Source organism: Phytophthora infestans, genomic scaffold (genome assembly GCF_000142945.1).
Source record: "Phytophthora infestans T30-4 supercont1.32 genomic scaffold, whole genome shotgun sequence".
NCBI lineage: Eukaryota > Oomycota > Peronosporomycetes > Peronosporales > Peronosporaceae > Phytophthora > Phytophthora infestans.
The window spans coordinates 882,962-906,163 of NW_003303727.1; the positions used below are offsets into that span (position 1 = coordinate 882,962).

A 23,202-nucleotide genomic window follows, 5' to 3' on the forward strand; every position below is an offset into this window, starting at 1 on the left:
GCGTTTTTGGGTCACATCGTCACTCCGTCTGGCATATTGCCCAACCCCGAAAAGGTCAAGTCGGTGATGAACGTGCTCAGACCGCACGACTTGCACACTGTGAGGGCGTTCCTGGGTTTGACTGGTTACTTCAGGCGGTACATCCCGGGATACGCAGCCATATCGGCCCCAATCGAACGGCTTAAGATGAAAGGGGCCCGATTCTTCTGAAGCGACGACTGCGAGGCCGCTTTCCTGCAACTAAAGCGTAAGCTGGTGGAACCTCCCATCCTGGTGTATCCCGACTTTTCGAAGCGCTTCCTTCTATATGTGGACTCGTCTAAGCTCGCTGTAGGGGCGTGCTTGATGCAAACCGTGGAGGGGCGCGAGAGAGTCGTGGCCTATGCGAGCAAGCTACTAGTTGGCTCCGAGAAGAACTGGGTCCATAAGGAGGACGGTACGTCGGAGATCGAGTGCTGGGGTAACGTTTGGGCCACGCGCAAGTTCCGCTGCTACCTGGACCGTTGCGAGCTCGACCTATACACGGACCACAAAGCTTTGACGTGGGTATTCAACGAAACTAATCGTACGAGCAACGCTAAGCTGGCTAGGTGGGCCATGGAGTTGTCTCAATTACGTTTCAAGGTGTTCCACAAGCCTGGTACTTCGATGGGTCATGTGGATGGTCTGTCCAGGCTGTATACCCAAACCATCAATGCTATCTCTATGGCGGAGCTACTCAACGATGCTGACGAGCCCCTCCTTGTACTGTCGAAGTCGGGGAGACTACGACTCTCGACTCGGCTCTGCTCCCTTCAGGGACCTTGCCCGAGGACGCTGGCGAAGCTAGACCCGAGCCGTTCCCCGACGAAGAAGAGGTTACCGACCAACTCCTAGTGTCCCCCGTTGATGTGTTCGGGTTACAACAAACTCGCTTCGTGGAAGAACAGAAAAGGACACCCTGGATCCAAGCTATGATAGCGTTCCTTAGCGATGGAGCTCTAGCTCTGGACCCTCAAATGCGCACCAAAATCCTGCTGATGGCGCCTAACTACTCGGTAAAGAACGGAGTACTCATGCGTCGCGTACACCTGAAGGCTCGCGCTGGACCGGCGTCTACTCTTGAAGTTCCTGTGATTCCCCTGCCTTTCATATCGACGGTACTACATCACTGTCATAAGGATGTACTTGCCGCTCATGTCGGAGTTACTAAGACGCTCGACAAAGTGCGCAAGCACGCTTACTGGCACGGGTGGAAGAAGGATGTGGCCGAATATGTTCGGGAATGCACCGTGTGCGGCAGTGGTAAAGGCTATCGCCCTTGGAGAAATGGCCGAATGCAGAGGATGCCCGTACAAGAACTATCGGGACCTTTCTCGCTATTAGTGGTGGACGCCATAGGTCCCTTAGTGGCTACTCCTCGAGGCAACAAGTTCATACTCGTCTTCGCTGACTATTTCACTCGATGGGTCGAAGCGTTCCCAGTGGCCCGCTTGGACACTGTAACGTTCGTGGAAGTTATGGTGAACGAAGTGATCTCGCGGCACGGAGTCCCCGAGAAACTACTGAGCGACCAAGGATCCAACTTCATCTCGAACCTGGCACGATCCTTCTACGATACACTCGGGATCAAGAAGTTGTTTGGAGCTGCTTACCATCCTCAGACTCAGGGGCTAGTCGAACGCTTCAACGGCACGCTGATCGGGATGCTTAAGATGTATGTCAACGAAGCTCAGAACGACTGGGACTTATATCTTCCCCGAGTACTGTTCGCATATCGTTCGTCGTATCACGAGGCCCTTAAGGACTCACCATTCTTCAGCCTGTATGGCCGGGACCCGGTGTTACCTCTGGACCTCGCGTTTCTCAACACGAACAACGGATGGAAGAGTAACGAAGTCGCTAGCTACAGACGAAAGCTATTCTTATCTCTACGGGATACGAGACGATTAGTAGAGCGCCAACTCTTGAAGGCCCAGGGCAGACACGAGCAACGACTGAGCAACCAAGTACCGATTAAGTTCAAGGAGGGAGACCCGGTGTGGGTCTACCAGTACTTTCGAGCTCGTCGCGGGGAAAAGACCACGAAGAAGCTCGCTTTCGCGTGGCATGGTCCGTACCGTGTGGTCGGGATCGTGGGAGAGAACTCCTATCGAGTAGCCATCCCTTCTCACCCCAATCGGGTCGTGACCATTAACGTCAATAGGTTGAAACGTTTCCAAGGGCGATGGAGCCGACCGTTCCCTTCTGAAGTACCCGAGGGAGTCCAGTCGAGTCCGGGTGTAGACGACGACGGACCTCTATCAGAAGAGGACCTCCCCTCTACTAGCTTCGTAGAGAGACTCCTGATTGGAGGGGAAGAGACGGCCCTGACCGGAGTTCCTTGCTCTGTGATCGACATAATCGCCCGACGCAAAAAGAACCGTGAAGAGCAGTTCCTGGTGTTGTTAGCTACCTAGGAGACTCTTTGGAGACCACGAAACACACTATTGCCCACCTACGCTGCTCTGATCAAGGCGTTCGAAGAAACCCGTCGTCGGGAGGGAGACCTACCAGAACTACGTCGCAGCGCGCGGTTGGAAGACGCTAACGCCGCCGTTGACGAAGAAGAGCTACTCTTCTAGGGAGGGGGAATCGTGGCGGGTCGATCCAATGAGCCAGAGTAAACTCACGACCCCGCCTCCCTCGAAAGTGTCCTGAAGAACACTTCTTACGACTTTGTATATTTTTGGATTCTACTTCACAAGTGGCTGATCTCCTACATACCAAAAAGAAAAACAATCTTACCGCGATCTCAAGAAAAAAAAACGAAAACAACAAGTGGGGACGAATCGTGGTGAAAAACAAAAAGAAACTTAAAAAGGAAGACGATGCCAGTACTCTTACTCTCATCCAGTGAGGAACGGTTCTGGAATGGTACGAATCAATAACTCTTGTCGTGGTGGTCGCTGGTGTGGTATCTCACGCTTGTCGTCAATACGACGAGGGGAGCCCCCTCCGATCTGTCTCCCCTAAGGTACTGGTCGAACTAGCATTGACGAGTACCCGCCGCAACGCTTCTCAACGTAGTATGGCCGAGGCTCGGAACATCGAACGTCTGCGGGTCGACGACGATGTCGAGGTGCTATATGACTTTCAAGCCGCCGACCCTAACTACGTTGAGGACCGCTCCGAGGACTACCACGAAGCGTTCCAACCTCCCCTGTCTGAAGAAGTTGCTAACGACGGAGTCTATAGTACTAACGTGAGAGATGTACGCAGAGGAACCGTTCGCCGAGGACGACGAACGACAAGTCGGGGAGGATGTCCCGTACCCGGGAACGGAGGGGTCATTCCAGGAGCTCTGCCTCCCATCGGGATGACCCGAGACCCTGGAATCACTCCTCGCCCCGCCGTCCCGTCAGGGTGGTTCCCGTTGAACTCAACCTCGCACGTACCCTTGACCGAGCCCGTTAGGGTGGTCCTATAAGGGGACCCCTGAACGCCGGAGTCTTGGCGTCGGGGGACCAAAAGCACCTCGCGACATCAAGTCCTTTCCCAGAGGCTCTCCGTTGTCCCACGAAGGCCGACAACAAACGAAGTGAATCCTTCCTTTTTTTATGTAGTGTAGTGTACGTAAGGTCGAGAAGGTGTTAGGCCTCTCTTCCGGTTAGCTCTCAGTCTTATATTTCCCTCCTTCTACTCAAGAGGAAGCCAAGCCAATCAAGAAACTTTTATTTTTCAACTCTCTAGTGTTCCTATCTACCGTTCCTGCAGCCACTGAACAAGACCGTACTCCCTGAACAGCCGCGGACTACCCGACCCTTGAAGGAAGAGGAGGTATACGACAGCGTATGCGATCTAGTTTCATTTTCATTTAAGACTACTGTACCACAGCTGAATTAAGACAAACATTTGGCTGAATTATTAGGAGCAGGCAGCTTTTTTTTTACATGCATAAGACTCAGGAAATAAACATCCACCTCAGCTAAGTAACTACATATCATCTTTCTAATAGTTTTCCCAGCGAGCTTTCTGAGGGACGCCTTAGGAATAAGCTGATAAATGAGCTAGCTGGTTACGAGACTCACGCTACGATTTACCTCTACAATACACTGGTGGCTCTCGCTTTGTCGAGTGTCGATTGGTTTTTCGCCCGGGATTTACTACACTGCTACATGATGGCTTATTCTAATTCATATTGCATCGTGTTGCCTTCCTTGCAATGCCCTCCCGTACATTTTTACCCATCACCTACATTTGTGGGAAGCGACAATGCGCGGTTACTTTCCTTTACAGCTTTTACACATAAAATATAATTGTCTTAATTAAAATACTAAAACATATCTATTTTAAAATACTACGGTAAAATATAATATAAAATAATATGTGTATTGTCATATTTATTTTATCCAATTTTAAACAATTTAAAATTAATTGATAAAAACGAATATTACAAAATGAAAATGTCCAGCAATATAATAAGTATCATTTTGCTGATACTTCCTAATCTAGCTAATTTACGGACGATGCAGAAGTAGTCATTCTTGCGCTTGTTTAATTGCGGGCGTCCAGTTCGACAAAACCAACCCAGCTATGATTAGCAACATCGCTTTTTCGAGCTAGTAATATAACACTGCTGGCAAGTAGTCTGCGAGAGTGGTGGGTCGATACGTGAATCAACCAAACTGAAAATGTACGACGCAATGCGAAAGACTAGTAGTACAATTTTTCCCACATTAACCACCACGGGAATTAAAAGCACTCCCCACAAGACTTGGTGGCGGCAGCTTGAAGACAAATGGAACCAAATCCAGGTTGGTCGCCAGGGATCGTACTCTGTTGAGCGCCTCATGAGTCTCGAGAATTATTGCAGCTCGACATCGTGGACTCGCGTGATTTCAGTCTGCGTCCTCACGCCTGTCCCGTCTCTTTCTGTTGCAGTGTTGCTTGAATGCCTTCCGCTACGACCTCCAGCGGAGGGATGGATAGCCAACTGGGTCTTCTGGCTTCGTATGTCGTTGACTTGCGCGGTGCTTGGCTTCGGAGGGTACTCACAACTGGCAGCATTCGTTCCGGAGCTGAACTTCACGCTCTGTAAGCAGTTTATCGCAAATACGAGGCTGGTTGTCGGGCTGATTGGTACAAGTATTCTTGCAGCAAAAATCATTGGATTTCTAGTACCGCTTATGATGCAATTTGGAGCCATTCCGACCGGTACTTGCGCGGTTCTAATGCTGCGACTTGTCATTCTATCTGATGCGTTTGTGAAAGATTCTCCTATCAAAGTTCACATGAAGAGGTTCTACCGCTACTTTCTTGCGTTGATTAGTCTCACGGGGTTTTATCCCGTCTTTAAAGTATTTTACGACATTGTTCCGGTGACGTATCGAGGCGGAGTGATTCTCGTCTTACCAATCTGGAGATTCGCTGCAAAGCACTTTATCGTCTACGCTTCTCGTGACTTGGAAGACATCATACCTGAATCGGTGGCATTTCTGGTTGATTTCTTCAGCTCCCTCTTCGTATCGGTGTGTATGTCGTCCTCGGCACCATCTTACTTGTCCATCCTGTTCATAGCAACAGATTTAGGGCAAATACTATTGGAGCTTCGTGAATTAAGTGAAAACGCTAGGGTGGTGCAACATCTTATCGGACAATATCAGAATCACTCTGGCTATCAACAAAGCCGAACACCAAAATCTACAAAACTCCTGGCAATAGTTCTCGAAGCGATTGAAGAATCTGACGCGTTTAAAGCTCAACCATTGGCATCTGTGCGTCCGTTGGGGTGTCTCCCTCATGTTCTTACTAGAGCCCAATTTGAACAGCTTATCAACATGGAGGCATTGGGCGTGTTCTGTCAGCAGGATTTATCTTTAAGCAACCGTATTAAACGATCCCCCCTGGAGCCAAATACTCCAGCCCAAAATGTATTTAAATAGAGTACTTCTGTAGCACCGGCTCCAAAATCCAAACAAGGAATATCCTCCTCCACAACGCGGCAGTTAAGTGATACAAAGAGCAAACATTCAACGCGTTTTCGAACGGGGACGAAGAAGTCGAAACAGCTGCTCCGACAGAGTCTGCAACTGCTCTTTCACTGCGAATACCTCGAACTGGTTGAGTACGTCGAATGTATCATCCCAATCGTCTATGTAGCTTACAAATCGGTCCTGGAGCAATTGCCGAATGTGGTTTACTATCCTGGTGGTGCGGGTAGTTGGAGCGTAGTTACTGTGGCGAATATTCTAGTGTTGGCCATCATGGAGATTTGCTCTCTCATTTTCCTCCACCATTTTCTGCAGCGCAAGTTTGCTATTTCGGCAATGCACCAGCTTGCGTTCGTATTGGAAACGCATGCGTATCTGGTCCAAGTGAAGCTTCTTATTGGAATCCTAGTGCTCATTCCGTTTGAACTAGAACATTTAGGTACGAACATTTTGAGTTTTGGTGCAGAATTTAGGCTCTGCTCCGTATGTAATATTGTTTTCTTTGCATTTTGTTAGGCGCCGACTTTAGTCTTCAATTTAGATGGCTGGACAGCAATGAAGTAAATTGTAAGGTGATCGTGTCCGAGGTCAACACATTCCTGAGCTGAAAATGAACTATCCGCGCACATTACTGTAGCATGTACCGTATCGTCGTAGTCCTAGGCGTCACTTCAATAGCAAGATTTTCACATCGCATGCACAGACAGATGTGAGCAAATCATGGTTTTACGAAACGTTGGGAAGGAAATACGTGCAATGTAATTATTCGACATTGCTGTTTAGATCATCGTCAGATTCGATGTCATCGTCCGAATCGACATGGCCGTCGGCAAGGTTGCAATTCTCCAGCTCTTCGACAATACCACTGTCAATGTATGCAATCTCGATATCCGTCAGATCCGCTACTGTGCGCGTGTCGCTAATGATGCCAATCTTATCAAACCCGCTTACAATTGTCTCCTTTGAAAGATCTGTCCAACACGTCGAAACCCACTCAGTGATGTCAGCTCGATTAGGTGGCTCTAATTTGAGCGAATCTTCTGTGTGCAAATCTTGAAGTCGTTTGACTTCGTCATCGGCCCGTTCTTGGGTCAAATCTTTGCGAGCTCGTGCAATCAACGAATGAAGCTCTTCTCGCTTGTGCTGGCGTCGTTCTTCTGCAGCGCGATACTTTACAAGCTGGTTTCGTAAACGGCAAACCCACAATGTGCGTAGCCTAGCTTTAAAAGGCTTATTCCATGATATGTCTGCCGGTTGGCAGACATAAGTGTATCTCGGTGGGACTTTGAAAAGGACAACGTTAATCGATGCCGCGTATTCCTCGACTTCATCGGTCCAGTGCCCGCTAAAGTCATCCCAGATTATTAAAATGTTTTCATCCAGATTCGCTCGCTCAGCAAAATGAAATTGTAGAAATCTGACAGACAACTCTGAATTCCACCACGCGCATTTGTTTCCGTAAATTCGGCAGCTAAGTCGTTTTTGTAATGGACTAAATTCGCGATTCCACATTGTTGGACAAAATCCATGGCGCAAAGCGTCATTCTCGACGCGTTTGGTCGTTATTGTTGAAGGTAGGCATTTAAATACTAGAAAAGTATCCAACTTATTACCTTCCCAGTCTGCTAAGAGCATGACCGTAGCTCGAGCCTTCTCCTTATTACCACACATCACCCATACCGTCTTAGCACCACGCTGGTCTATAGTCGGTTTTGGCAAGTACTCATAATTCACGGCTACAGTGCATGTTCCTCAGCAAAACAAAATAATAGTAACATTTAAAAAAAATGTACCGTACCCGTTTGATCTGCGTTGTATACTTGTACACACTGCCTGTCGGTTATTGTCTGCAGCACCAATGCCCGGAACGATCTAGCCGCTTCTAGAGCGTCCTCTGGTGTCGTTTGCCCCTGCCTCGTACGTGCACGAAGAGACAGTTTGTGCCGTTTTAGAAAAAGCTTTATCCACGTCGGTGAGACAGCAAATTTGTCCCCAAGCCCAATGTCAGAAGCCGTCTTTTTTGCCTCTAGCTGCCACATGAGTCGCGACACAGGTGCGCCATCCTTGCGTAAGGAGCTGAGCCCTACAAAGGACGATCGACGCTTCGGCCGCCTTGGAGAGCACAGTTGCATCACCAAGACTACGTAAATTTTGGTGCCTGCCGCGTCCCGACTCACACGCAGCACGGATATCAGCGGACTGTTTGGCCCACTTGTTGATCTGCTTCTTTTTAGCTCGTACTGCAGCATCGGTCAGCTCACCGTAGAAGTGTGCAATCGTTTCATCAAGACTGTGACCTTCTTCATTGTAATTTAGAACATCCCTCTTGTGTGAATACTCCACCGCTGTGCGTTGATACGACTTTCGCTTCTTGCCTTGCCCATTTATACGAGGGCGGCCCATGGCTCTGTTGGCTGGTGTTTTTCTGACAATGAAGCGTTGTTTTATCCTAACTGACTCTAAAATTAACTGTCACCCCAAATGTAAGTAACAAAACCACCTGACAGAAATACCGCTTTCTGATTGGATTTTGGTAGTCTGACCCTTAGAAGTAAACGACGCTTATGACTACGACGCTACGGTATAGGCCAAATGTTGTCCGATTTTTAACCAACTCGAACTCGTACTAAATAAACTCAGAAATCAGTACACCGTTCACGTTAAAAAGTCATACTCCGACTAATTTTGGTGAACGGAGTAGTTCGGAAATAGCGTGGGCGGGAGCAAAATTCACCAAGAAATGCTTGAATCGTATTGGAGGGGTGATGTACAGTATGCATGTCAGGTTGTTTGCACGATACAGATGAATGTAGTGGGCTTCATACAGGTACAGTAGTTTTGTTGCTGCTAGGGATGTACATCGAAGCCCACACAAAGCCCTAGCTTATTTTAAAAGTATTCGCCACAATTTCTTAGCCTGCTCGCTGGGGTTAGTTTGTCTGTTGTTACAGGAAATTCGCACCAAAAAAAGAATTCACGCCAAGCTTAACTTTTCATCGATCACTTCTAAAAACAAAAAAGGCTGGTATTAATACTCTCAGCTTCGGCTATGCTGTCTGGGTGGCGGATCGACCAACGCGTCTTCAAGTACTTCGCGATGCGAAGCTTTCAGTTCAGACGAAAAAGTACTGCAGTTAATCCCACATCTGATACAGTAGACGTCATCAGCGCTCGGACTGCTTCTCGTCTGACTTCATGGCGACATCTAGAAGAAAAAATGGAATCGAGGCCAGGTTGGTCGCCAGGGTTCGTACTCTGTTGAGCGTCTCATGAGTCTGGAGAAATACTGCAAAACGAGTGGTCTGCCTACTCACGCCGTTCCCTTCTCTACTAGTTGCTATACTGCTTGAATGTCTTCCGTTGCGACCACCGTCCGAAGGTTGGACAGAAAACTGGGTATTTTGGGTCCGCGTGCTGCTAACACTGGTGGTGCTTGGCGTCAGTGGAAACGCACAAATGGCTGTATTCGTTCCGGAGCTGAACTTCACGCTCTGTAGGCAATTTATTGCTGCTACGGCGACGGTTGTTGGACAGGTCGGTACGCTCATGTTTGCAGCAGAATTTGTTGGACTTCCTGTGCCGCTTATGATGCAACTTGGAGCCATTCCGACCGGCATTTTCACAGTATTAATGCTGCGACTTGTCGTTGGATCTGATGCGTTTGTCAGTGGATCCCCAGTTATGATCCGCATGAAAAGATTCAATCGTTTTTATCTTGCGTTGGTTACAATCTTCGGGGTGTTTCCTCTGTTCAAAGTTCTGTACGATCGTTCCTGTAGAGTATCGAGGCGGAGTGATTCTCGTCTTACCCATCTGGAGATTTGCAGCAAAGCACTTAATCGTCTACGCTTCTCCTGACTTGGAAGATATCATACCTGAATCGGTGGCATTTCTGGTTGATTTCTTCAGCTCCCTCTTCGTATCAGTGTGTATGTCATCCTTGGGGCCGTTCTACCTGTCCATCCTGCTTATCGCAACTGATACAGGGCAAATACTATTGGAGTTACGTGAAGTAAGTAATAATGCCAGGGTAATACTACAGCTTCTCGAACAGCAATCGGGTAATTCTATTCACCAACGTCGTGGCACAACAGGTGACACAAAGTTGCTGTCGACAATTCTCGAAGCGATTACAGAGCCTGGCGCGTCTCATCCCAACACGTTAAACTCTGTGCGTCTGCGGGCCTGTTTGCCCCAGTCTCTAACGATAGTACAAGCTCAACAACTCCGTAAGCTGGAATCCTCCGACACAAACGGCCATGACAACCAATCGTCTGGCGACGGGACGAAGCGATATCCACAATATCGATACCAGAATGTGTTAAACCAGAGCGCGACTATTGTACCGAGCCCCAGTTTCATTCACGTAAAATCCTCTTCGACAATTCAACACGCAGGTGAGTCACCTAAGCTTAGTGAACAAATACCCTCTGCCAACAGCGCCGGATTACTGTCGGAGACCACAAACGAGTTGGTATTGGAGGGCTTACAGCTGTTCTTTCACTGTGAATATCTGGAATTGGTTGAATACGTTGAATGCATCACCCCGATAATTTACGTGGTGTACAAATTCATCCTGGAGCAATTGCCGAATATTGTCTATTATCCTGGTGGCGCCGGTACTTGGAGTATAGCAGCTGCAATGAATATTATTGCGTTGGCAATGCTGGAAGTCGCCTCTCTGGTCTTCCTCCATCATTTCCTGCAGCGAAAGTTTTTTTTTTCGGCCATGCACCAGCTCGCGTTCGTATTGGAACACCAGGTCTACCTCGTACAGGCGAAGCTATTTGCTGGAATTCTTCTTCTGATACCATTCCAATTGCAACATCTCGGTACGTTCTTTTGCGTTGCTCGGGGTTTGAACAATCATGAGATTTACAAGCCGCAATTTCTTAAATTATTCGATATTTAGGTGCTGACTTTAGTCTTCAATTCGAATGGCTTGATGACAAATAAATCTATTGGATATTTTTGTTGGATGGTATTTCTGCAAATCTAGCACTTTTATGAAAGTTTGAGGGTTCCGGTATTTACTTTGTTAACGAAAACTAACTTCTCTACCGGTACAAGAAAAACTGATCAACCTGTACTCTCACAAAAAATACCGTTCTGTCTCCAGCAAAGAACAGTTTTTGCCTATCAACATGCCTACATTTACTGGCTAAAATAAAGCACCGTTATCCAATCATAACGCAGAACTCACATCGGCTAACTTTCGCCTTAGAGTTAATTTACAGTAAACAAAGCGACGATGGGCGGGTGTCCGACCATGGTCCAGCGCCGCAACAAGGTGGCGCTGCCTCCAGGCTACAGCCAATTGGTGCGTCCGCCCTTCCTCCTGTCCTCTTCATCCTCCTCTTCTAACTCTAATCTCTACCCAGCACTGGATGCGCCTGTGTCAATCTGGTCAAGACTTGTCCAGTCTCCGTGGCGGACCCCCTCGTCGCGCTATCTCAATGGAAGAAGTGAACCGCCACTGCACTGAAGAAGACTGCTGGAGTGTGCTAGACGGGAGAGTGTACAACATGACGCCGTACCTTAAATTCCACCCAGGGGGCATCGCAGACCTGCTACTGGCTGCAGGTGGAGACTGCACGGACCTTTTCAACGAGAAACACCCGTGGGTCAATGGCCACAGCATGCTGGAAAAATGCTACATCGGTAAATTAGACCCCGACTCAGTAGCAGCCAGTTCCAGCGCCGAATCGTCCAGATTCGCTCTGGATAAAACCCGGTGGAGCAGCTTCACACTCGTTTTGAAGCAGAAAGTGGGTCTCCAGACGGTCAAATTCACCTTCGAGTTACCTGGTACGAAACTACTGGGACTCGAGATTGCGGGACAACATCTTAAAGTCCGAGCCAAGATAAATGGCCACATGATCGAGAGAGCGTACACGCCCACGTCCAAGCTCTCGCAGTCGGCGTCCTTCGACCTGGTGGTTAAAATCTATCCGGACGGTCTCATGAGCAGTTATCTGGATACAATAGAGATTGGAGGCACCGTGGAGATGCTGGGACCCCAAGGGGTAGTGGGATATCCGGACGCGGGGGTGGTGACAGTGGGTGGTCAGCTGAAGATGACGAATGTCCGTCACGTTGTGATGGTTGCTGCAGGCACAGGCATCACTCCTATGCTGCAGCTTGTCCGTGCTATTATGGAGAATAATAAGGATACGACCAAGGTCACGCTGGTGGACTGTAATCACTCGTTGAAGCATATTATCGCACGCACGCAGCTGGAGCCGCTCGCCAACATGTTCCCAGACCGCGTCAAGGTGTTTCATGTGCTGCACGAGGCCAGCGAGGATGATATCAGAGAATTAGGATCGTTCAAAACCGGCAAACGATTGGACAAAACGATACTCGCTGAGTTGCTACCAAAGGCTTCACCCGAGGTGGCAGCTTTCCACTGCGGCCCGCCAGCTTTTGATGAGGCTGTTGGTGTTATGCTGAAGAGCATTGGCTTCCAGGAAGACCAGATCTACGTGTTCTAGACAAACCGAAAGGCGCTTGAAGATCTACATCATACACGTCCCTATAAAGCCGCTTTGAAGAGCAAGTTATTTTTTCACAGCATGAGCAGCCATGTCTTCGTCGACGAGCCCTGTACTGCTGTCAGCGACCGACCCATTCTAGCCACTGTGCTCGTGGAGTGAGCGAGCTGGGTGTGCTCGGGGAACGAGGTGACCCTGGATTTTTGCGGTGTCAGGATACCCGGACAACTTGGTTGCGTTGTTGTCTACAACCATTTGCACTATTTTCATACTTACTGACCATCTTCAGGGCACCCCGATGCTTATCTCGCTCTGAAGTATTTGCCATTTACCGATGACAAAACATCGAGAGTTTTCAGGGTCTTTTTGCTTCAGGTGGACGTCATACAAACCTTAACTTGGGACAAAATGATACTCCGAAGTACTACTGCAGTACCGGTATTCTTCATCTATCAAACATGACTAAAGACTGTAGCGAACATTGAAATCTCCTCGAAGTGCTATTGGTTAATTCGCTCACCAATGCACCCGCAACGCTGCCCGTAGAAAAGATGGAGCTCAGGAATTCCGTGTGCATTTTTTACTTTTGTTCCCAGTGCGCTGCGTGCTACTCGATGTAGCATTAGCACGGTCGGTTGTGGAGACATTGCACTCCTTTCGTCTCAGAATTTCTGAGTCAGAAACGAACTACACGACATCGCATGTCTCTTTGGAATGCTCGACTGGTGTGCATAGCAGCAATAGCGTTAAATACGACTGCCTTCGACTGAAGGCTATGGATTTTGCAGCACGTGGCTGTGACCTCCGCTGGATGGGAAGCCACTAGAGGACGACGTCGAAACTGTCGTAGCAGTCGACGATGACATACGCAGCGTCGGCGCGATAATACTTTTCAGAGTGAAGGCCACTTGCATGGAGCTAGGACGTGCATCTGGGTCCAGCTGAGTGCAGTCCAAGACTAAATTACGGAGATTGGGCGGGCAATCTTTGCGTAGCGACACTCGAATCTTCCCCAGTCGTACAAGTTGAGCCAGTTGCATTCCTGGCAAGCGCTCGCCTTTATCCGACGTCACGTCCGAGAACGGGGCCTCGCATGTATCCATCTCGGATAACACGACGCCCAGCGAGTAAATGTCTGCCTTCTCCGAGTACTTTTTGCCTTCGATGATCTCCGGAGCAGTCCACAGTAACGTCCCCACTCCTGACGTCATCGTCTCGTTCACATGAGTCTTGCGACTAACTCCAAAGTCGCTCAACTTGGCGTGATACTTGCGATTCAGCAGAACGTTCTTGGACTTGAGGTCTCGATGGACAACGACAGGACGCAAGCAGTGCAGGTAGACCAGTCCTTCTGCGATGTCCATGGCGATTTGGATCTTCTCGCGTTGCCAGGAAAACTTGTCTCGGTTCTTCTTGAGCACTTCGTCCAAGTCTCCAGCCTCCATATACTCGACCACGGCACACAGATTCTGCAGCTGATTCCAGCTCACGCCTACGAACGACACAATGTTGCGGTGCTGCAGAGTGCACATGAGTTGAATCTCGCCTGCGAACTGCTCCAAATTGGCTGTGAACTGGCATTTCTCCGGCAACAAGCGCTTGATAGCCACGTGTCGAGTCTCCAGCTGCCCGAGCCACACTTCACCGTACGCTCCTTTCGACAACATGCGTAGGAACGTGAGCTCGTCAAAGGCGATACGCTTCGTGAAGATCTCGGGGTCCTGCATGAAGTCCGTCAAAACCTCCGACTCGTCGCAGTACTCGCTCACTGTTTTGCCTCCCGCTGCGGCTCCCACCCACGTGCCAGCCATGGAGGACCGTCGTCCGTACGCCGTGGATTCTCGATTGCTGGCGTTGCCAACAGTGTACCAGGACGACCGTCGATTCGTCTGTGCGTTCACATTAGTGGCAGCGTTGGACGAGCTCTCGCTGTCTCTGTCGCTCTTCTTCCCACGTCCACCGAGCACTCGAGGGATAAAGCTCAGTCCGGACCGAGTTGCACTCGCCCGACTCTGTTCTTGTGCAGCTCCAACAGCTGCAGGCTCTGAGAGCTGCTCGGTACTCTGCATCCTCCTCTTTCGACAGCAGCAGATAGCTAGACACACGACCAGAAGGACAGCCCCACCGACGCCTACACCGAGAATGAGAGCCACGTTGCTATCACCATCGGATGGCTCGTTATCTTCCGACAGTTTGCTGATCTGTAACGTGCTAATTGATGACAGGAAGGTCGCAACTCGAACGTCATCCACTGCCGGTTTGCAAAAGTCGGAAGCCTCAGTCACATCCTCCAGTCTCAAGCACGGGATGATCGTATCTAGAGTGTTGCCACATGACACACCAGCGTCATCATTCCGCATGTGGATCGAGTACACCTGCAACGTCTCTGTTGAGTCAGTCAAAGCGACTTTGTGTTGATAAGCCTGAGGGTACGGGACGGCACTGGACGAAACTGCAGAGGACCAGAATGACACGTCGTTGGCTGTGGGCAGCACAGAGGAGCCTCTGTCAACTGCACACCGAATGGAACTCGTCACATTGGCCACACAATTGGCGTTCGTGGCCTGGTAGTAAGTGCCACAACGCGCAGCTTCGCATTGCGATGTAAAGTCGTCGTACGAGATTTCTACGCTCGCCATCTCCACGCCTGTTGTAGACCCACTAGAACAGCGAGTGTAGACCTGAATAACAGCGTCTCCAGTCTTGCTCCCGCTGCTGGAGCCACCCGAGAACACGTACCCGTGTATCCACAGCAGGCCCACCTTTGTGACGTCGTCTAGCTCGCCCCAGGAAGCATCAGAGTGCGCAGTCAGCGTGGTCGCGATGTCCGGAGGAAGTTCTACATCTGTGGGGGTCGTCAACAGTGTTGTATCACTCTGGAGACTCTCGCAGCGAGCGAGGATGTCGCTATTGGACGAGGCGTCCAGTGCCACAACGTTTGTAAGCATTGCGAGGGCTGTAGACGACGCGAGAAACTGTAACTTGCGTCGTCGATGACGCAGGACGGTGCTGCACATGGTAGACGTGGCCGGAAGCAATGTGTGGGCTGCTGCACACACGCACAGAGAGAAGACGGCGGTCAGATGACGAGTGCTTCCAAAGAGTGGGAAAAATCAGCTGGGGGGTTTACTATTGTCGATAAAAGTCTATTGGTTAGGCCCTGGTCTAAGTTGAAATTCGTTCCAAGAAATTCTGCTCGGTCATTGGCTGAAAATAGAAACAGAGTTCGGAACGCGATCTAAATTATACCGTTCTGTATGGCGTTCTCAGAATACCCCCGCTACCTATTCCGAAGTGGGAACGAGTTTGGCGTCTCTGCCATGTATATTGGAACTCCGTTCCGTTTGGCAGCACTCTGGACTTGTGAAAGTAAATGAAGACTGAATTATTTAAGTGCTAGCTCACGCTCCTCCAGAGCTCCTACCAACACTAACGGATTCAACCCGTTCCCATACAATGACCTGGCCCAACTGATTCTCATCCCGAATGTCCTGGCCCACCTGATTCTCATCCAGTGTGTCCATGTCTCGTTGTGCCTGGTCTCCAATGTGAATTCCAACACGCCTCCCTCGAAGTGCAACTTCGACTACTTGGCCTAATTCACGCCAGCCAGCTCCAACATCGCCTTCAAGCGAATCTTGTCGAGCGGCTTGGTAAACGTGTCCGCAGGATTCACCTCGCCTTTCACCTTGTGCAGATCAATGGTGCCCTTCACCACTTGTTCCCGCACATAGTGCCATCGGAGTTCAATGTGTCGCGTGCGTCTGCTGTAGGTAGGATTAGTCGCCATCACATGAGCTGCTTGGTTGTCAATACCAATTCGTAACTTCACCTCATGATCTGGTAACATCTCCTGCAGAATGTTCCCCTCTGCTACAGCTTCCATAGTAGCCTCGCAGGCCGCCACATACTCCGCCTCAGCCGTCGATAAAGCAATAATCGACTGCCGCCGTGACATCCAGGCAATAGCTCCTCCAGACAACATGAACACAAAGCCCGTTGTACTCTTTCGCTGCTCTGGATCATTCGCCCAGTCGCTGTCACAATACCCTTCAAGTACAACTTCCCTAGTTGCACCTTGAGTTCTTGTGTACGTGATTCCATAGTCAAGCGTTCCTGCCACGTACCGCAGTACTCTCTTCAGACTTCCAACATGTTTCGCAGACGGTTTGCCCACAAACCGACTCAGTTGACCCACCACGAACGCCAAATCAGGTCTGGTGCTCGTTGCCAAGTACATCAGAATTCCAATAGCCTCTCGATAGGGAAAACTCGTATCTCCTGTCTCCTCATCGCTCATTGGTGCCAACCGCAAGTTCACTTCCATCGGATTTCCAACCGCATGGGCATTCTGGTACCCGAACTTGCTCAGGATCTCTCGTGCATATTTCCCTTGGTGAATTGTGATTCTCTCAGTCGTTTGCTCTACTTTCACACCCAGGTACTCATTCAACAGGCCTTGATCCTTAATCCCGTACTCCTTGTCCAGCTGCGCGAACAAGTCCTTCTTGCTCTGCTCGTCATTCGTTGCAACCAGTATGTCATCAACATACACTAGCACATACATGATCGTATCTCCGTCAAAACGATAGTACAGACACGGTTCCGTCAACGACCGCATGTATCCGTGCTTCATCAACCAGTTGTTTAGCTCCGAGTTCCACTCGCGACCTGACTGATGCAAACCATATAGCGCCTTCAGCACGATATAAACATATCCGTTGATCTTGCATGGGTATCCTTCAATGGATCTCAAGTACTGCTGGATCTCCAACTGGGCATTCAAGTATGCGGTGTTAATATCTCCGGCATACACCATTAATCCTAGCTGCGCTGCTAATGCCAACAGCAATCTGAACGACGACATCCTCGCCACCGGTGCAAACGTCTCCTTAAAGTCAATCCCGGGTCTTTGATAGTTACCCAGCGCCACTATGCGCGACTTGAAACGAATCACATATCCTTGATGGTCGGTCTTGATGTCATATACCCACATCGTGTTCACGGCTGATGCTTCCTCCGGCATTTCATCCGCAGGAATCTCGGCAATCACTCCTTTCTTCTTCAAAACTGCAAGCTCTTCCATCTCGGCCATCATGAAGAAGTCACACCACTTCGACCGTATCATCTCACGACGATTACGTGGAACTTTGATCTCACTTGCACGAATGGGTCTTCCATTCTTATCCAGTACACGTGAGGAATTCATCGTCACGTTCACCATGTAGTCATCGAGATACGCCGGACGTCGACGCTCGTGAACTTCTCGTAGTCCAGTCCGTGTCTTCTTCACGTTTGTCTTATCCGCATCCAGCTCTGCACGAACCTCCTCTGAAGGAGTCTCATCTCGATGCATACGCTTGCCAGTCACTGTTACCTCAGGACTTATCCCCACCGCATCTCTGTCTGGCTCAGCTTCAGGTAGTGTGTCCTCACCAGTGTCACTCTCTAGCTCCGCATCATTGCTACTCTGGTCCTCAGCAAAGACACTCGCTACTGTGGTCTCTTCATTACCATCTTGCTCTTCGGAGTCATCCAGCTTATGGTCAACTAATTCCGATCCACAGGTTCCAGCCACCGATATAGCGTCCGCATCTGCTATGTCAACACCCTCAGCCGCTTCATGGACATTCTCGCCCTCAGCTGCTTGACCAGTGTCGACACTAACACCTTTGCTAGCCATACTCGGTTGACTGCCTTCATGTTGTACACTTTCAGTAACAACATCACCATGTTCATCGTTCTCAACGGCGTCACTGCCTACTTGAACAGTCTCAGTACCGTCCTCAGTAACTTCGAGTTGAACATCACCATTCAAATGAACATCTCCATCCGCTTCGCTATCGGCATGGTGGACAGGTTGATCATACACTTGGTGCATTTCTCGTCCAACCTGCGTATGTACGTCAGTACGCTCGCCTTCCTGTGTCTGCACAGCATCCACGCAAGCATCCACACTCTCGCCTTCCTCGAGCTCAAAAGATGGTACATCACTCAGCTCGCTCAAAACGGTCTGGTCCTCATCTTCTCGATGAGTAAAGTGAAGTGAAGAGAGATCGTCGTCTTCCACTTCCGTTGTGTATCGGTCCCGATACATAACATCTTCTGCAACACGCAGATCTGACACAAACTTGGCTGTGTGCTCATCAGGAAAGTACACTTTGCAGCCAACTACATTCTCAGCATACCCCAATACAAACCCAATCTTTGCATGAACACTCAGTTTCTTGCGTCCAGGAGTCACTGGTACGTGCACGTACGCCAGCGCTCCAAACTTCCGGATGTGGTGTACATTCGGCTTGACTCCGAACAGCATCTCGTACGGAATGCCATTAGTCCCCTTGTTGTACACACTATTCTTGACATACACTGCATTTCTCAGTGCCTCAGGCCACAGGCTCCTCGGTAGCCCCGAGTGTGCCATCGTAGACCTAGTCATGTCCTCCAACGATTGGTGCGTTCGTTCACACAAATTGAGCTGCGAGTTCTTCGGCCCGACTTTCACATGTTCAATTCCTCTTGAACGATACCATGCATCAATGCCTTCATTGAAGAATTCACCGCCCTTGTCACTCCAAATCTGCTGCACTCTGTATGTTTTCCCGTTGGCATTTCGGCCTGCCTGCCGTTCCGCCCACAACACATACTCTTGCATGTACTTGTTCACCACCTTGCTGTCCTTGTTCCTCAGCAGGTGCGCAGTGACAAACCGCGAATAACCATCCATGATCACCAACACGGCCTCATATTGAGTCGCATTATTCTTCCCTGGAATCAGAAGATCCGCATACACTACTTGGTTGGGTCTCTTCAGTCCACGGTCCAGCATCTTCCTGTGTGATTTCATCTTTTATTTTCCAAGATGACAGGCATCACACGTATCTTGCTGTCTCTGTGTCACCATCATTCCCTCCACCAGCTCCATGTCGACCATAGTCTTCAAATACTGTGGACAGATATGACACAGTCTCTCATGCCAAAGCTGCAGCGAACCAACACCTTCTGCCATAGTGTCATTACATCTTGCTGCTGCTTCTGGTAGCACTCGAGCTCTCTGGGTCGGACTCGCTACTTAGAACTCCCAAGTGGCCTCCTGCTGCGTTGCTACAGCCACAGTCCTTCCATCTCTCATGACGTGAAAATTCCTCGATTCTCTGTCATATTCCAGAGTATAACCCTGCTCGTAGGCTAATCCAGGAGAAAACAAACCATACTCGGCATCCGGAATGTACAACACTCCGTCGAGATAGCTCACTACTTGTTCTCCATTAACGTCTGTCGTAAACGCCACTGTTCCCATTCCAGCAACACGGGAAGCAATCGTAGGCGTAACTCCTCGGATCTGCTGTAGCTGCTCCGAGTCTGCCGTGTACGACATGAACTCAGCGAAATTCCCCGTGACGTGCGAGTTGGAGGCCGTATCCAGATACCACCACCCGCCATTGAGACCTTGTGTTACTTGATCACTGTCCTCCAGATGTGATTCATCACTATCTGACTCATGATCGTTCACCGGGTTTCCATCACCTGCTGCTTCATCGTCGCTCACGATTCCAATGCCACGTACATCATCAGTGTGTACGTCATCCACTCCATGTGCTTCATCGAGCTCCCGAGGAATCCCGTATATTTCACGAGAACTTGTGACTCCTGCCACAACACCCTCATCCCGCTCGCGGTTCATCTGCACTGGTCCAGTGGTTTCTTGTCGTAGGGTACAACAACTGCGCGGCTTACGCTTCTTCTCTGCGTCGTCAGCTTTCTCTTTCCCCTTCGACTTCTCAGGACAATCGACACGTAGGTGATCTTCACTGCCACAAGTAAAGCATCTTCTAACTCTCTTGGGGTCACCAGTCTTGTCCTCGTGAAAGCCTTTTCTGCTCTCACTGCCTTTGCCATGTCTTCCTCGCGGGCTACCCTTCTTCTCACTGCGCTTAGCTCGAAACTCTTTCTGCCGAGCCGTCGCCGCAAGAATCAGCTCTCGAACCTTCTTAGGTGTGTAGACACTCGGGTCTGCGCCGTAGTATATCGAAGACTTCAGATGCTCAAACTCCAGTTGATCAGGCAAACTCTCCAGTAGCATATCCACCATCGTGGTATCTGCAACCGTATGATTCAAGTCGACCAACACAGTCTTGAGATTGAACATTTTGCAAAGATGGAGGTTGGCGTCTCCTCCAGGTGCGAGCTTCATACTCCAAAGCTCATTCTCCACGCGACGGATCGTGTACGCCTTGATGGCTTCGTTCTGCTTTCCTTCGTAAAGGCTGCAGAGCTCGCTCCACATCTCCGATCCGGTCTCCTTGTCACGTAGTTGATGCAGCACGTCTGCCGGTACCGATGTACCAATCAAGCGCATGATCTTCAACTGCTTCTTCTTGAACTCCTCTTGCTTCTCTGCACTTGCAGTAGCAAGCATCGCTAAGGTCAAATCTCCGACTACGATGTCCTTCAGGTCTTGTTCCTTGAAGACGTTCATCAGCGCCCACTTGTACGTCTGCCAATCCTTACCATCCCAGTTCTTAGGGACTCCTTCACTCGAGTACTTCAGGGGCTTCGTCATTTGGGCTCAGAACCCTATTGGAACTCCGTTCCGTTTGGCAGCACTCTGGACTTGTGAAAGTAAAATGAAGACTGAATTATTTAAGTGCTAGCTCACGCTCCTCCAGAGCTCCTACCAACACTAACGGATTCAACCCGTTCCCATACAATGACCTGGCCCAACTGATTCTCATCCCGAATGTCCTGGCCCACCTGATTCTCATCCAGTGTGTCCATGTCTCGTTGTGCCTGGTCTCCAATGTGAATTCCAACAATGTATACCCGTGCCGACTTTAGGAATAGCTCATTTTGCTGTTTGCCTCCGGTAGACCTCAGCACTAATCCCCTGTCAGGTCACGTCGCTTCGTAATGGGCACCAAAGCTAAACTCGCCGTTCTCTGCATGTTGCAGTGCGTTTGTGCAACTGTGTCCGCTCTGTGTAGCGATCGTCGTCGTCTCGGTGGAGAGACCCGTTCCAGTGTCAATACGTCTGCAGCTACAGCTTTCGATAGAGCAATGCAGACTAAGAAAACAAAATGGTTTCACTCGAAGATGCGTTGTGACAAGCGAACATTTCTTGCGGTTGTGGCTCTTGTCAGGCTCAGCTGGAGAGAGCGTATCCATTACAATATCAAGTTTGACATCACCAAACGTGTTGCTGTGACGATCATTTATCTATCTACTGGTGGAACGATTGACAGTGCTGCTACTGTCATGGGGATGTCAAAAACCAGTGCTGTCGTATACATTTGCCAAGTGCTGTCGGTTTTGACGAAAATGGCAAAGGAAGAAATCACAATGCCCAACACACAGACCGAAATCAAGAAAGTTACCGATGGATTTGAGCGAATCGCAGGCTTTCCTGACGTCATTGGTGCAGTGGATGGCTCCTTGATGCGAATTAGCCGACCTGCGGAGCACGAAGGCTGGTATTGTAGAAAAAAAATCTCTGCGGTGAATATGCAGGCCATAGTGGATCATGAGACTCGATTTCGTTCTTATTGTATTCGGGCTGGGTCTATCAACGATCAAGCTTTGTGGAATCAGTCGGGTCTGCGCAATAAAATTTCTGTGTCTAGTGGAATGCATTTTCTCGGCGATGCTGGATACAATATATTTCGGCATCTTCTTACTCCTTTTGACGAAGAAGAGGCTTCGTCCAGTGCCCAGAAGCGGCGCTACAACTACAAGCTATCCCAGACCCGAATTACTGTCGAACGAGCATTTGGCATTCTCAAGAATCGCTACCGCATACTTCTGGGCAAGATATCCCAGAACTCCCCAGCTCGTGTCACGAATGTTATTGTAAGCTGCTTAGTTTTACATAATTTGATGATTGGTCTTAAAGACAGCTACACGATGGTAGGAGATGACCCCGATCGATCTCCACCAAGTATGTTGTCCTCTCTTTCTGGAGAAGATGAATTGAGCCATGAGCAGGGTCTAGCGAAACAGAAAAATTATTATGAAGTATCTTGGTACTTTTTAGGAAGTATGCAATTTACAGTTACATTTCCAATGTATATCCTCAAGGACCTACTATCATTTAATGCAATGTAGAACGCTAGGCTGAAGCTAAAGCCATTCCTCGACTACAATTTAATTTGGTGGGGACATCTTGGAGACAAGATGTTTAAACAGTGTCAACTGGCGCGCCTGTAAATCGCGGGAGGCTTCTTGAGCGACCCGGACATCACGGAGCACTTCAACGAGCTTATCGTCAGTCTTCATCGATGAGGCGATAGCTGTCATGCCGTCTTTCATGGCAGCAGCCAGACTTGCAATGGGTGTAGCCGATTTTTGGCGGCTGTCCGAGGATGAGAAAGGCTTCTCTTCTTCAACACAATCCGAATCGTTATCTGCATCCGCCAGAGTTGCTCCACCAACTCCAGTACGACCAGCGAAAGCGCTGTTCAGAATATCTCAGAGCTCACTCTCATCTTCATTTCCATCGTTGCCAGTGTCTGTTCTAGCCTCCCTTCCTTGTCTGTACTCGCACTTGAGTTTTTTGTACTTGTTCGCAACCTACAATTGCAAAAAATGTTAAGAACTGGAGAAAAAAAAAAGATTATTTTTAAAGTACCTGATCACTTGAGAGCACCACCTCCAGTTTCTCCGATAATCGATTGGCAAAAAATTGCCATGCGAGAGCTTTCTTTCGGTTAGTATCGGCATTTTGGACACGAAGCCTAACGTCATCGTCTTTGAAGCGCATG

General features: G+C 49.3%; 2 protein-coding genes across 2 annotated transcripts; one reads left to right on the forward strand and one right to left on the reverse strand.

Moving 5' to 3' along the window:
- Positions 1-10,680: 10,680 nt before the first annotated feature.
- PITG_14155 (nitrate reductase, putative) lies at positions 10,681-12,445 on the forward strand (the record flags this gene model as incomplete). The annotated part of the gene is made up of 3 exons (XM_002899221.1): positions 10,681-10,783; positions 11,189-11,271; positions 11,333-12,445. 3 exons carry the CDS (start codon positions 10,681-10,683, stop codon positions 12,443-12,445), a joined length of 1,299 nt encoding a protein of 432 aa, XP_002899267.1.
- A 746-nt stretch (positions 12,446-13,191) lies between these two features.
- PITG_14156 (protein kinase, putative) lies at positions 13,192-15,462 on the reverse strand (the record flags this gene model as incomplete). Its single annotated transcript, XM_002899222.1, has 1 exon — positions 13,192-15,462. One exon carries the CDS (start codon positions 15,460-15,462, stop codon positions 13,219-13,221), a length of 2,244 nt encoding a protein of 747 aa, XP_002899268.1.
- Between the last annotated feature and the right edge of the window lie 7,740 nt (positions 15,463-23,202).